General features: G+C 46.0%; 1 protein-coding gene across 1 annotated transcript in view; it reads left to right on the top strand.

The window, feature by feature from the left end:
* The first annotated feature begins 5,758 nt into the window (after positions 1–5,758).
* Positions 5,759–14,947, top strand: part of man1a2 (mannosidase, alpha, class 1A, member 2) — a 162,438-nt gene continuing 153,249 nt past the window's right edge. The window contains exons 1-2 of the mRNA XM_083921419.1: positions 5,759–5,945; positions 7,698–8,225. Of these exons, the coding sequence (XP_083777545.1) occupies positions 7,912–8,225 (314 nt within the window). The 5' untranslated portion in view covers positions 5,759–5,945; positions 7,698–7,911. The remainder of the gene's footprint in view (positions 5,946–7,697; positions 8,226–14,947) is intronic.

Here is a 14,947-nt window from a genome sequence, read left to right as displayed (position 1 = left end):
CAGGAGCGCCGTGAACGCTCCCTGTGACTCTTTGCCTACAGGGTCCAGACAGACTCTAGAATCGCTTCTGCAACTCGGCAGGAAAATAACCGTTACGTCACTTCTCATCTCATCTCATCTTCATCCGCTTCTCCGGCGTCGGGTCGTGGGGCCAGCAGCTTTAGCAGGGGACCCCAAACTTCCCTTTCCCGGGCCACATTAACCAGCTCTAACTGGGGGATCCCGAGGCGTTCCCAGGCCAGTGTGGAGATCTAATCTCCCCACCTGGTCCTGGGTCTTCCCCGAGGCCTCCTCCCAGCTGGACGTGCCTGGAACACCTCCCTAGGGAGGCGCCCAGGGTTCATCCTTACCAGATGATCCTGAACCACCTCAACTGGCTCCTTTCAACGCAAAGGAGCAGCGGGTCTACTCCAAGTTCCTCACGGATGCTGAACTTCTCCCCCTCTCTCTAAGGGAGACTCCAGCCCCCCTCCTGAGAAAACCCATTTCGGCCGCTTGTACCCGTGACCTCGTTCTTTTGGTCCTGACCCAGCTTTTGTGACCACAGGTGAGGGTAGGAACGAAGATTGACCGGTAGATCCAGAGCTTTCCCTTCCTCAGCTCTCTTTTCGTCACAACGGTGCGGTAGAGCGACTGCAACACCGCCCCCGCTGCTCCGATTCTCCGGCCAAACTCACGCTCCATCGTCCCCTCACTCGTGAACAAGCTCCCGAGGTACTTGAACTCCTTCACTTGGGGTAAGGACTCATTCCCTACCTACGTCACTTAACTTCTTCAAATTGAATGTTGGCTGAGGACGGGTGATTCCGTGGTGGCCCAGGAAGAATAAGACAAAAGACGCAACTGGCATCACCCTGTCTGATCAGGGCGTCTTCAACAAAGAAGGCGGTGGGATCCACCTGCAAAACGTGCTCTGTCTGATCAGATTTGGGACTGGATCTTGCAAAGTTGCGACGCTATCACAGTGACAAAACCTGTCTGCAGACTGACATACAGACATATAAACACCTGGCAAGACCTTTAAAACCACCTCTGTGTTAATTCCTGCTACACACACAAACACACACATCGCGGTGGCGGCTGGTAACAGTTCAGATCGGAGGTTTGGAATAATCCGTCCCACGGTGACTGAGTTGATCACCCTCCTTCTGTATCACTGCAATTTCCCAGCTGTGGATCAATAAAGCATTTCAATTCTCTTCTATTCTATCATTCGTTAGATAGTAAAGTATCCGTGCACATAAAGAACATGTGCTCCTCGCAGCCACACGGATAGAGCTGTGTTTATCTACCCATCATGCCACGCTGCCCGCAGGGACTCGTGATCACTGCTGTTGGCGGTGTGGGAAGGCGCCGCGTCGCACCATTAACTGGAATGTCAAAAATCAAGAGTGTGTCGAAGAGCCAATTCTCGGCACTATATGCAGTTATCGCCGCCGGAGCGTGGGATTGACACTTCACGCGCGCACACACGAGTTTCCCTCTGCGGACACACGCATGCTGCTCTCCACCAGAGCCAGAGGTCGAAGATGACCTTGCTCTGTCGCTGACAGACGGGTTCCCTGAGGCGCTGCGGTGCGACGTGTCATTCCCGTCGTAATTCACCATTTGATCCTGTCAAGAAAGGGGCTGAAGGACGTGCGGCTTTTGGTCTGGTGTACCAGCTGCAATACAGCATCTCACGTCACGCCGAGGCCTCCTGTAAAGATTTTGTGTCCCTTCTGTTTTGTTTTCTGCTGATTCTTACTCCTTTTCCACAGAGGATAAAGAACGAGTGTTATGTCTTTGCGGCATGGTTCTATGTGGGTGTGAAATGTGCGATAAATCCTTCCCAGTCCAGCGATCCATCCCTCTGACAAAGATGATCAAAGATGCGCTGGAGCAGAGGACACCCTGCCTTCCCTCTCTAGACCACACACACCCTCCTCTGCAACTTGGCTGTGATTTGGAAGCCGTCGGCCTTTTTGTGTCTGCTCAGCTCTTTTTTTTTTGTGTGTGTGTGTCTCCTTGCACCTCACCGGCCCTGGTGTCCAACCCAACCGGGCCTGCTCGCTGAGTGGAGAGGCTGACTCATAGTGATGCCTCTCTGGCGGAAGGACTCCACGGTGATTATGACACCGTACACCGCAGCACTGCCACTAATTCACTCACTGAGGGGCGTCCCGTAAATCAGACGTCCCAGTGGTCCTGTTGCTGCTGCCGAGAGGGAGGCTGCGGCCGCTGGCAACTCAAGGTCCAGCTGATGGACTCTGCGGCCCTTTTGTCTCCACGGTCAGCAAAATGCCAGGAGTGTTTTTATGGGTGAACTCTGCACATGTATAGATTACCTGTCGGAGAAAAGCTCACTTTGGTATGAAGTCGTGCAGTGTCACGGCGCAGACTAAGTGCCCGTTAAGCTCTACTTCAACGTGGAGACAAAAGGTTAAGAAATACAAACTTAGGCGTTTGAAGCGGGCTTGTATTAGAGGCAGGCCTTTATTTAAATTAGATGTGTTTTTTTTATCGCTCCTCAAATTAGAGACTCGAGCTCACGTCTCGTGCAAAACCAGAAGTCAACGTTGACCTTTTTTGGGACATTTCGTGCAGGAGCGCTGTGAACGCTCCCTGTGACTCTTTGCCCACAGGGTCCAGACAGACTCTAGAATCGCCTCTGCAACTCGGCAGGAAAATAACCCATACGTCACTTAACTTGGAGTGACGAGGACGGGTGATTCCGTGGTTGCCCAGGAAGAATAAGAAAAAAGACGCAACTGGCATCACCCTGTCTGAACAGGGCGTCTTCAACAAAGAAGGCGGTGGGGTCCGCCTGCAAAACGTGTTCTGTCTGAAATATAACGACGTGACGCATATTTTGGTTTCACATAACATTTTTTTTTAAGCATGTCCTTGGAACTCCAAGATAACAGGTGCTCCCTTTGCAAGATTGTCCACTGTGCAAAAAAACCCATTCTATTTATTTCCATGTTAATTTTTTGGCAAAGCCACAGGGAGCCACTGAGAAGGGGCTAAAGAGAGCCGCCGGTTGCAGACCCCTGGTCTAGACCAAAGTGACCACGCAGAGTCATGAATCTACATCTAATTTACACTAGAATCCCTTTCTACCAGTTGTTCAAAGTGGCGCTACAGTACTTTTGCTTGTTTTTACACAGCCACTCAACACTTCACAGGGCCTGCAGACCTTTCCATGCCTTAAATAATCCATCTCTGTGTAATATGCACTTATGTTGTAATGGTGGGTTGTATGTTTATGTGGTCAACTCGTGCCCCACACAGTCTTTTTCTACTGGAGCGAGGAACTGAACTTCAGTGCCTCGTGGGTCACCTTAGTCTGCGGCATGTTTTTCTGTCTCTTGAAAGTTTGCCGTTCAGTCAAGTTTGTGGCCCGCGACCAAGTCACACCACAGGAAAGCCAACTATTCTCGTATCATCACTGAGGTTTCTAACAAATTACACCTCTCACTTGAGGAGAAAAGGCAGAGCGAGGTCTTGGCCGCGAGCGGTGTTCTTGGCCTGGGAACGAAGGGGAAAACTGCTCCGAGACCGAGAAGAAATGCCCCTGAAAGCAAAGTGACACCTGTCTCATATCCGGCGGTGTCTCTCTCTCTCTCTGCCGAAACAGAAGATGGAGCACTCGTTGTCAGGGCCAAAGAAGGTTCTCTGTATACATCAGGGGACTAATATGATAAACTGTGTCCTTCCTGGCAACGCCGGCCTGTGCTGCACTTGATAAAGGAGAGTGCATTTGATAAGATTTTTCCATTTTGTGCAGCAACCGTTGATGATGTATACGTCCCAGGTTCTGCAGTGAATAGAGCCCCGCCGCCGCTGCACGTAGCTGCCAAAACACGAGCGCGGCGTCGGCCAAATGTCTCTCTCCGGTGTCTCATTTCCTTTTATTTATTCATGCAAAACTGTTACTTTTCAGAAAATAAAGTAAAGGCTCATTTGGAAACATTTTATTGAGCTATTTAACTCAGACGAAGTCGTAATATGCTAAATGTTTTTTTTTTTATTGCACTCAGTAATGAGCTATTTTAATGTATTTTATTGTTTGTGTCTATTTTCTTTTGATAGGCCTGTATATTTCTCTCTGCGTGTTGGTATGCCCGGATGAGCTGCTGCTGGAACATGGACAGATGAAGACAATGGACTCCTGGGCACGGACGTGTCAGAGGCCCAACACAAGACACCCACATTCAGACCTTTTTGTGGTCATTTTACATCAATCTTTAGTCGTTTTGTTTGTCTTTTTAACGGCTTTGTGTATCTGTGGTTGACTTGCATCTATTTCTAGTCATTTTGAATCTTTTTGTGGTCTCATCTCATCTTCATCCGCTTATCCGGGGTCCTTGTCTCGGGGGCAGCAGCTTTAGCAGGGGACCCCAAACTTCCCTTTCCCGGGCCACATTAACCAGCTCTAACTGGGGGATCCCGAGGCGTTCCCAGGCCAGTGTGGAGATATAATCTCTCCACCTGGTCCTGGGTCTTCCCTGAGGCCTCCTCCCAGCTGGACGTGCCTGGAACACCTCCCTAGGGAGGCGCCCAGGGTTCATCCTTACCAGATGATCCTGAACCACCTCAACTGGCTCCTTTCAACGCTAAGGAGCAGCGGCTCTACTCCGAGTTCCTCACGGATGGCTGTCATTTTGCATCTTTTTGGGGTGGTTTTGCATCTACAAATATGACAATGATAGTCCAAAACTACGTTAAAGATTGAATATGGAGTAAATGAGCAGAACACCGCCATCTAGTGTCTCAAGATCATAGTCGCAGCAACAAAAAATAATTCACCACTCAGGTTGCCAGGTTGGTCAGACCCGGCCCAGTAGCTACAGGAGACTGAGTCTGTTTGAGCCTGTTTGAACCCGTCCCCTCCGACAAATCACACGCTTTACAAGTACAAGTCCCTTTACCATTTACCATAGTGATGCTTCTTCTATGTTTGCTATCCACTTGCTGCTGTATAAATCTACCACTGTAGTTAAAAATGCACCTTTCTCTCTGTTGCACCTTAAAATCCACATAGTATATTGTAATATAGTGTTTTAAATCAGCGATACTGTATTCTTACCGTAGTTTATATTTTATATTGTATTTCTGATTGTTTTGTACCGCTGCTACGATGACCTTATTTCCCCTTGGGGATCTATCTATCTATCTATCCATCCATCTATCTATCTATCTATCTATCCATCTATCCATCTATCCATCTATCCATCCATCCATCCATCCATCCATCCATCCATCCATCCATCCATCCATCCATCCATCCATCCATCCATCCATCCATCCATCCATCCATCCATCCATCCATCCATCCATCCATCCATCCATCCATCCATCCATCCATCCATCCATCCATCCATCCATCCATCCTACCTACCTACCCATCCATCTATAAAGGATATTTCACCTTTGCAGAACTAATAAAGGAATATCTTTAATTATATTAATGAAGATTCTACATATTCAACCTTTAAAATGTACAGATGTATTATTATTTCTATTTAAACTGGGCTGAATGGATGCTCAACACCCCTGAAGCTCTGATCCTAGAACCGCCCCTGCTTTCAGCTCGGGTGTCCTTGGCCTAAAAAATGTTGACGACCCCTAAGGTACTGTAATTATGCGTTGCGGGTAACTGTCAGACGGTCCCTAAGGCGGGCAGGCTGAGTAGTTGATGCTGGATCTTCGAGCAGCAGCAGCAGCAGCAGCAGCATTCAGTCCGACGCTGCAGTCCCATAGAGCGGCCGCGGCCAGTCATCAACGTCCGCGGAGGAGCTGTAACACTATGGGGCTCTGAGCTCGACGGTTCCTACCGTGGAGGAGGTTAACGACGACCGGACCGTTGTGGTGGATATACGTGAGACATGAGGACACCTGCTACTTCTTCTTCTTCACCAAAAGGCGGACCCGGGAATCCCGACTGGCATCGTTTTTCACCGGTGATGCAGCACAAGAGAGACCGTTTCTGTCAGTTGGTAGCCAGCCAGCTAGCGTTAGCAACTTAGCCCCAAATAGCTAGCACCTATATTAGCTCAGTGTTTAGCACCTACGCAAATGTGAGGCAGTCCTAACACCTATGTGGGGATACTTTTATTTATTATCCGCGTCTCTTCCGCCCTGTCAGTTTTATTTTTCCCCGCTGTTTTGCATTTTGTCTGCTAGCCGACGTTAGCTTCACAAGTTAGCCGCTTGTTAGCCACATTAGCATTTTTTGTATAGGCTAAACACACACACACACACACACACACACACACACACACACACACACACACACACACACACACACACACACACACACACACACACACACACACACACACACACACACACACACACACACACACACACACACACACACACACACACACACACACACACACACACACACACACACACAGAGACTGGTACTGTGTGAACGTGAACTTAGTATTCTGTGCGGAGACGCCGAGGCATCATTGTAGCTGCACACACACACACACAAAGATGGAAAACTACTGAATGCACAATAAACATCAACACAATCATTCCTACATGCATTTATGTTAAATGTAGCGCTTATGTTGGTGTTTAAACATGATTTCCACCCATGCATCCTCTTTATATGTACACGTAGAGCAGTCTTCTCCATGCATACACAGGGGGGATGCAGCCTGCGTCTTTTCAACTACAGCCACATTTGCTGTTAGGCTCTGAGTTGAGATGTAATGGACAGCACACGGTACGTGCACGCAGGTCCTGCCCCTCTCGCAACGGGTTGACACACAAACTGTGAGATGCAGTCTTCTTTCTGCATACACAGGGGGGGTGCAGCCTGCGTCTTTTTTTTAAAAATGCAGCCACATTGCTATTAGGGATCGTAGTTAAGATGTAATCTAGCACAACATGCGTGCATGCAGTGTTGTTTAATGTGCAGGTTCTGCCCCACAAACGGTGGATTGTCAGTGAATTGTCATTCTAGTCGAGCTCCAATGGATACGAACGGCGAGAGGGTGTGCGACGTTGTTGCCCTTCCTCTCTGTTATTCTTTGTCATCTTTTAAAAACATCACATTTGTCCATATGATCAAAAATGATTCTGCAGTGTTAGTTGGGGCAGAGATGCTCAGTGTGCGCAGTTGAAGTGGGGCGCAGTTGTTTGGTGATGGTCTCAGATATTGCACAGTCTATCCTTGATGCCTTAAGCCTCTGGAAAATATGTTTGTCATTTCTCTCATGGCCAAAGCATTAAGTGTGTGTGTGTATGTGTGTGTGTGTGTGAGAGAGAGAGATTGTGAGGTATTATTGTTTTCAGATGACCTGTTATTAAACTCACCACAGCATGCGAAAGGATATTACTTTAATATTCAGTTATCACTCGATATGAGACCTATTGTTGATTTGTCAGCGCATCTTTGATCGTAGTTCAGCGTCGGGCTCAATGGACGCCTGTCAGTGAAGCTTGGTGAAATGATACTAGTGGTTACGAGCGACGCGTTGCCACGGTGGAGCAATGACAGCTGAAGGAAAGCCTATAAAGGGTATCATCTCCTCAACCCTGACAGAACACAGTACTGACTGTGGAGAAGGAGAGATCGGGTTTTTCTAAAATGGGGGAAAGTCTCTGGTAACTGCTGGGCTGTTGGTTTTCTGTGGCTTTGTGGTAACTCACCGGCTGACTCTTGCCTGCAATGTCTTTTTTTTTTTTTTTTTCAGGATCGTCATGACCATTTTCCTGCTGACCAGTCACTCCTTCACTGAGGGACCTCAGCCCTTTCTGCTTTCTGGACCTATCAATGCAGGGATGAGATAATAAAGTCGACCAGCTCGTGCATGCTGCTACAACAACACCTGTGGCACCTGTAAAACCCACCCTGCCCCGCCCCTTTAACCCCCTCCCCGAGCCAAGTTCAAAGTCAACGGTCAAATCATGACGACGCCAGCTCTCCTGCCGCTGTCGGGCCGCAGAATACCCACTCTGTCTCCGGGCGCCTCCTCTTTCCCGCACCACCGGGCCACGTTGAGGCTCTCCGAGAAGTTCATCCTCCTCCTCATTCTCAGTGCCTTCATCACTTTATGCTTCGGGGCCTTCTTCTTCCTCCCAGACAATTCCAAGCACAAGCGCTTCGACCTGGGCTTGGAGGACGTGCTCATCCCTCATATTGACTCACCAAAAGAGGGGAAGCACGCCTCTGGACAGGTGGTCATACATGGACAGGGAGGACATGACGAGCACAGACACAGGTAAGGACCCGGTGGCTTCTCTGTCTGTCTGGTTATGTGACACAAACTGCTCTGTCACATCTTAACGAGATCGTTCTTTTCTTATGAAGGTGATGCGTTTTAATTACTAGGTTTATTTTTGGTTCAGTACCCAAGTTACATCACACTCAGGAATTTCCTCTAGGCAATGAAAGCAGGTGCACCGACACACTCACTCACTTCTGCCTGTTGTGACACCCAGGGGTGTCGCAGAGTTTGTGTGATATACTCGCTCCTGAGTGTTAGGTACACGTCAGCATAGGTGTTGCTTCTTCTTTTTTTTGTCCTTTTGTGCAGCTGCTGTTGCTCTTAAGACTCTCATCCGCTGGGTGTAATTGTTTGAGTTATTGTACAGCAGACATGGTATCACCACGGCCCCAGTATTGAAGTATTGTCCCGCGGGCAGACGTGGTTGAACTTGATGAGCTAGAACACAAAGACTGTTTGGAAAGCTTTAGTAGCTGCTTGAACAGGATCGGGAATTACTGCCCACCGTGAGCCAAATGCTGGCAAAGTTTGGCTGCAGCTTTTACATCCGTGGTTTGGTTCGTCCAGCCTCATTGGCCGGTCGCCAGCCATCGCTTTGTGGCTCTTTTCCCCCCTCTTAAATCAAATTCATATTTTGGCTACTCCAAGCGTCTCGTGCTATTTGGCGTCCACTGCGCTGGGCGAGATTTAATGTCCTTCTACCAAATGTTCTTCTCAACGGACTCAAGTTACTTTTAAAATGGGTTCTATCGTATTTACATTTCAATCATATTTTAATTACTTAGCGTAAGCCAGTAGATGAGCTCCAGAGGCTATTTTGTAACGTAAAAGCTGCATAGCTTTGATTTATTTCTTAACAAAATGGAAAAACTTCATCTTTTGGAATCGTGAAGTGTTTTAATTGAATTGTTTCTAAACTGTCAGGTGGAAGGATTTAATATTTAGCACCAAAATAAAACGGATTAATTGCATTGTGAATGTCAAGTTATGGGAGTTTTCAGAGTCTCTATGAGTTTGAAGGCAGTGCTCTACCTACACACTGAAGAATTAAAACATATCATAGTTGTAACCAACTGCGACAGCGACATTATATTCATCTTGTGAACATGAAACCTCGTGAAACTTTACAGGTGTGTGGTTGAAATCAAGATGAAGGCGTCAAAAGATCAGCTTTCTTTCTCATTAAATATCAACTATAACTTGATTTGCATAACCTATACTTCTATGAATAATACTACACTTATGTGTATAATTTTGTGCATTTTGGCTGAAATTAAATGCACAAAATGCCAACAGTAGGTGGAAAGAGTAATTTCATAGCAGAGGTCTCTTCCATGCTGGTGTAGAGGGGGGTCATTAGTTTTACTGAGTGCTGGGCAAGATGTTAAAAGCAATTTCTCAAGCAGTTTCACAGTCGGTACTGGGTACGCTCCCCGTCCCCTGTGGCGCCCCTCATTTTTCCATCCTGAATGCCTTGTAGAGCTCGTGAGTCTGCCCGCTTGAAATCTAGTAATTATTTTAGTCCAGCGACTCGGAAGGAGCAGACGGTCTTGGGCTCAAGTGGTGCCGTGAGTCAGTGTTTTTTGAGACATGAAGGTATGACTTGGAGGTGTTCGTGTCTCTCCGGAGGTGTCGGTTCATAGCACGGATGAGAAAAAGGGCTCAGTGATGGAAATACAGGAGCATTTGGAGCAAAACGTGACCAGGTTGTATTTCTGGGCACTTTTGGTGTTCGGCAGCGGTGCAAACTTTCTTTCACATGATCCCTGTCTCTCGTCACTAAATCTCCGACAGCTCCCTTTGCACATTCACGCGTGAGCTGCTGTTGTTCTTGTTCTTAAGCAGCTTACATGAAGTATCAATGTGTTTTGGGTGTAGAGATGTTCCTCAGGGTGCAGCAACAGATAGCAGAAGGTATTTCTGTCTCTAAATAGGCTGGTTGTGACTCAGTTTATAGCTTTGTGAGCTACTTTATGTATTTTCAATTGCAGGTTGCAGCCAAAGCTCGCCACCTTGGGACATATAACGTGGGTGTCACGTAATCAATTACTATTACATGAACATGGCGTTATTAAAATGGTATGATGACGTACGCTCAGGAGAATTTTGAAGATCAGTTTTCCAGAATGCAATAACAAATATCTCATCACGTGTCTGATTGAGTTTGCGGGCGCACTCACACTGTCCTTCCGCACCGTGCCCCTGGCTTTAGGGTACTTGTCCCCACCTCCCTCTCTCCCCGCGGCCCAGGCCCGTTTGTACTCACACTACCTGGGCCTCGCGCAAATGCTTCTTGCTGCCTATACATCATCACGCCGTAGCACGTCACACTCATTGATTGTAGTCATGGCGATGCGTGGCTTTGTTTACAAATCTTTCCATAGACCTCGGAGTTTTTGTGCGTCTTGTCGACTGTTTTTGAATCTTTTCATCGACCAAATCTGCAGTAAACACTCCACCTCCGCATCACACCAACGTCAACCTTTCGCCGCCATTGTTGTTGTTGTTAAATGTGCGCGCATGGTCCCTACTTCTATTTTTCAATGTTCGAACAAGCGCACATAAAATTACGTCAGAGCCGCCGTAGGCCTCGTGCTCGTACACGTGCGCACGCTCGTGCTCGTACATGTGCAAACGCGCTTTACAAAAGCCCACCTCTCTCAGACGGGCCGTGGAAGGCCAGCTGGCCGCAGTTATGCGCGGAGCGGTTGCACTCACACTGGTCAAACGCACTAGGCTTTACCCGAAAAACCTGTCTTGGCGCGGTGCGGAAGGACAGTGTGAGTGCGCCCTAAGAGTTATGGGCCAAAGTGGCTTGTTAAAGACAGATAAAAGAAGACGCCTCTGCGTTGTCCCTGGGATGGCAATGGGAGGTTTTGAGTAGGGAGTTGAATACCTTTGAGACTCTTTTAAATACGTTTTATGCACATTTCGTCTCAAAATGCTTCCCTGTGCGTTTAACCTTACATAAGCATTCATGTGATGTGATATGCTTTTATTTATTTTTTTACACAGCTTATAGCGACTTATGTAAATGTGTTCGATTTGCTTTTCTTTTTGCGGTATGGCTGCCTCAGCTGTTCTTAAAGCCATCACGCTGCGCTCCAGAGGACCAGGGTTCAAACAGCCCCCGGAAAGCGAGGCGTGCTAGCATTTAAAGAGACCCTCAGGAGCTCAGGCTGACTCGTAATAATTTCACCTGTGCTTTATTTGGCCACAGAAAAACCCCACGGAAACAGCCCTCTGTTCACAGGTTCACCGTGGTAATAGTCTTATGAAAGCGTTTGAGAGAGCAAAAGGTTATTATTCTATTTGCCACGGGGTAATCATTTATTCCAGTTAATTATTGAGATATTGACAATAATTCAAAATGCCTGAGAGTATGGTTAAAGGACAGTGCACACATATGCTCTGTGCTGTTTGGCAGCAGTTTCGTTTTGTAGCTCACCATAATTTTGAGTTATGAGTGGAGGTTTTGATGAAAGATTGTAAGCAGATAATTTGTGAACCATGTTTATTGTTTTTTTACTTGATGATACAATGTTTAGTGTTGTGTCCTAAACATGAGCACTATCTTATCAAGGATCCCGTGTCTCCGGCAGAGCGTAACGCTAATATCACCTTTTAATTTCTTGCAACATTTAACATACATTATTATGATTAAAGAATACACCTTATATCAGATTATAGGACACTTTCTCTTTTCAGCTACTAAGTCTTTGAATCATCCAGGTTGCAAACCAAGTAAACATTTTCTCTCGCTGTTTTAATGTGAATATTAAATCCGTCTCGCTGACATTGTTTTCATGGCTGCATGACTTGTGACTTTCTCTGGTTCATATCTGTGGTAAATATCTCTGAAGATGCTCATTGGATCTTTTTTCCCCCTCCGTTGCAGTTAGTTATGTAACACGAGGCAGCAAATGGCTTGTGGGTTGACTGGTTTTACTGGACACTTTTGGAGCTGACAGACTCACAAGCCTTTTTGAACATTTAAACTACCGTATTTTCCCGCGCTATAAGGCGCACCTAAAAACCTTCAAATGTCTCAAAAGCCGACAGTGCGCCTTATAATCCGGTGCTCCTTATATATGGACCAATATTGAGCCACAACAGCTCTCCAACTACGGTGAGCAGCCGCCGACTCTATTTTCCCCGTAGAAGAAGTAACGCGCGGTGCATGTTGAGATATATAACTGCGTGAAGCGTGCCGTTTCATTTCCATGTGTGTGTTTGTGTAAAGAGCCCAAAATGGCTCCTGTTAAGAGACACGCTTACGACGCAGAGTTTCAACTCAAGGCCATTAGTCACGCAGTAGAACACGGGAATAGAGCAGCAGCCAGAGAGTTGAACATGAACCAATCAATGGTGCGGAAGTGGAGGAAGCAACAAGACGACCTCCCCTGACTGTTTTGTTGACGTTCCCTTTAGCGCAGCTCCATCTAATGGATGCAGAACGTAACCCCAGCCTCGACTGTAGCGTCTGTTATATGCGCCTTTCAAAATAAGACATTCATTGAAGGTGCGCCTTATGATGTGGTACGCCTTATAGTGCGGAAAATACGGTACTCAAAAAAGCCCATAATACAAAACTCTCATAGTACAACAGCCGATACCCTCACCCTGTGGTTGCGAATACATACATGTTCTCAATTATGATCTGATCTCCACTCTTTCGTACATCATGTTCAGAAAAGAAAAATCCTTTACTTTGGCCAATACGGTAAACCAAATATCAACTCAGTCAATTTGCAAATTAAATCTAATTTCCCAGTAGCTTCGAGGGCCATCTGGCTATAAAGTGGTTTTAGTTTCTTTGGGGAGGTTTTGAGATGTCCAATGCTGTTGCTGCTAATCCAATACAACAAAGGTTGATGTCATTAGGTTAATTTGATATTAACTCCATTTGTACAGGATAATCCCCAGACCTTCATGCCAACCGTCTCTACTGAGAACAATTTTGCACTAGAATACGACGGCCAACTGAGGATTTCTGCACAGCAGTAGGTGTAGAAGGAGCACTGCTGGGACGAGCGCTGCATCTTCTGTGCAGAGATCACTGCTAGCAGCTGGACCTGTATTCTTTTGAGTCTCCATCTTATGGGACGGCAACAGAAGTCTCCGTTTGAGAGATCGAAAAACCTCATTAAACCAAGCTGAAGCTATCATTGTGGTAGATATCACAAGGGGTATAATAAGATCAATATGTATCAGCTGTAGGGGTGGGAATCTTGTCTCACGATTCAATTGGATTCTGATTCTCGGTTCAAAATTGATTCTCGGATCATAACGTTTCAAAATCAATTTTTGAATTGGTACATGCTTCAGGATCTACTCCAGCCCTCTGAGCTAATAAAGGCAGTGTGGCAAGTTATGGCATGGAAGCACAAGATTATACTTCATCTTTTTGAAAAAGGTATCAACTGATTGCAATAATGTAAACACGCAAAGTAAAATCTATGATCAAATGTCATTTATTCATGCTTAACTTGCACAATTAATCTCCATTCTCACTGACTTAAAAAAAGTACGATTGACATAGATACAATTATTAGGGCTGTCCCTAACGAGTCGACCAAGCACTGGTTGACCAAAATTTCATGAGTCCATTGGTTGCAGGAAAAAAACAAAAACATGTGCCCAATCTTGTCGAAATGAGTGAAAAGTGGAAATCTATGTGGCTGGCCTAAAAGACTGGATGGCTTTAAATTTAAAGGGCCAGACACAGGAAGTCGTGACACTCACTCACTGTCGGTGTTTACTAATCGCTCTAAATGACGACCACTGGTCGACCAAGAAAATCCTTGGTCGGGGGCAGCCCTAAAAATGATACACGTAGGCTTATTTTGTGTGATCAGATTGGTGCAATGTTCAAGGAACATGCATGTCTACTCTGTGTATTTATAATGAATGTGCGTAAATAGGGGAAAAACATTTGGTTGGAAGTCCGGAGTGTGTAATGCTCTGTCTAATTCAACATACTGTAAGGGCATTAATGATACTGACTGGGTTGTGTTTCGGTCTGACTCAAACAATGAAGGAGAAGCCGGCAGCATTACTCTTTATCTGAGAGGGCACGTTGATGTGTTGACAGGGAGGAGGTGACATTTCAGCAGCAGGATAGCCGTAGGCAGCTGTACAGTAGCAGTGAGGAAGGAGAGAAGCAGTGAACGACCACGGCTGGTGCAGGTCGAGAAACATTGGAAATGAAATGAAATGCATATGTAGCAGGGTCGGGACATCATTTGACATGATTATCTATTGTGACAGTACGATCATATTGTGTTATTGCACTTTACTGTTGTCCAAATGAATATTTCATAACAAATTTTAATTTAAAACAATGAGTCGTAGATTTGTAGATCGTTAATTTGCAATTCATTTGTCAAGTTGACCGAAAAATAATGAACTATTTTCATTGTTTCAGTCATTTTTTAGACAAAAATGCCAAACATTCACTAGTTCCAGCTACTCCATTATGAGGAATACTCAGTTTAATATCATCAGACATGTTTGGATGTTGGACTGCTGGTTGGACAAATAAGATAAGATCAGATGTTCCTTTATCAGACCCACAAAGGGGACATTTCTTAAATAAGTTATTTGCAGCTGTCACCTTGGCTGTGAGAAATTGTGATGACTTTGAATAGACTAAACGGTTGATGGAAAAGGTTATTGTCACATTAATTGAGAAATAATCATTAGTTGCAGCCCTG

This window comes from Echiichthys vipera (assembly GCF_963691815.1).
Source record: "Echiichthys vipera genome assembly, chromosome: 10".
NCBI lineage: Eukaryota > Metazoa > Chordata > Actinopteri > Perciformes > Trachinidae > Echiichthys > Echiichthys vipera.
The sequence above is the reverse complement of the archived record's forward strand: the minus strand, read 5'-3'. Positions and strand labels throughout refer to the sequence as shown.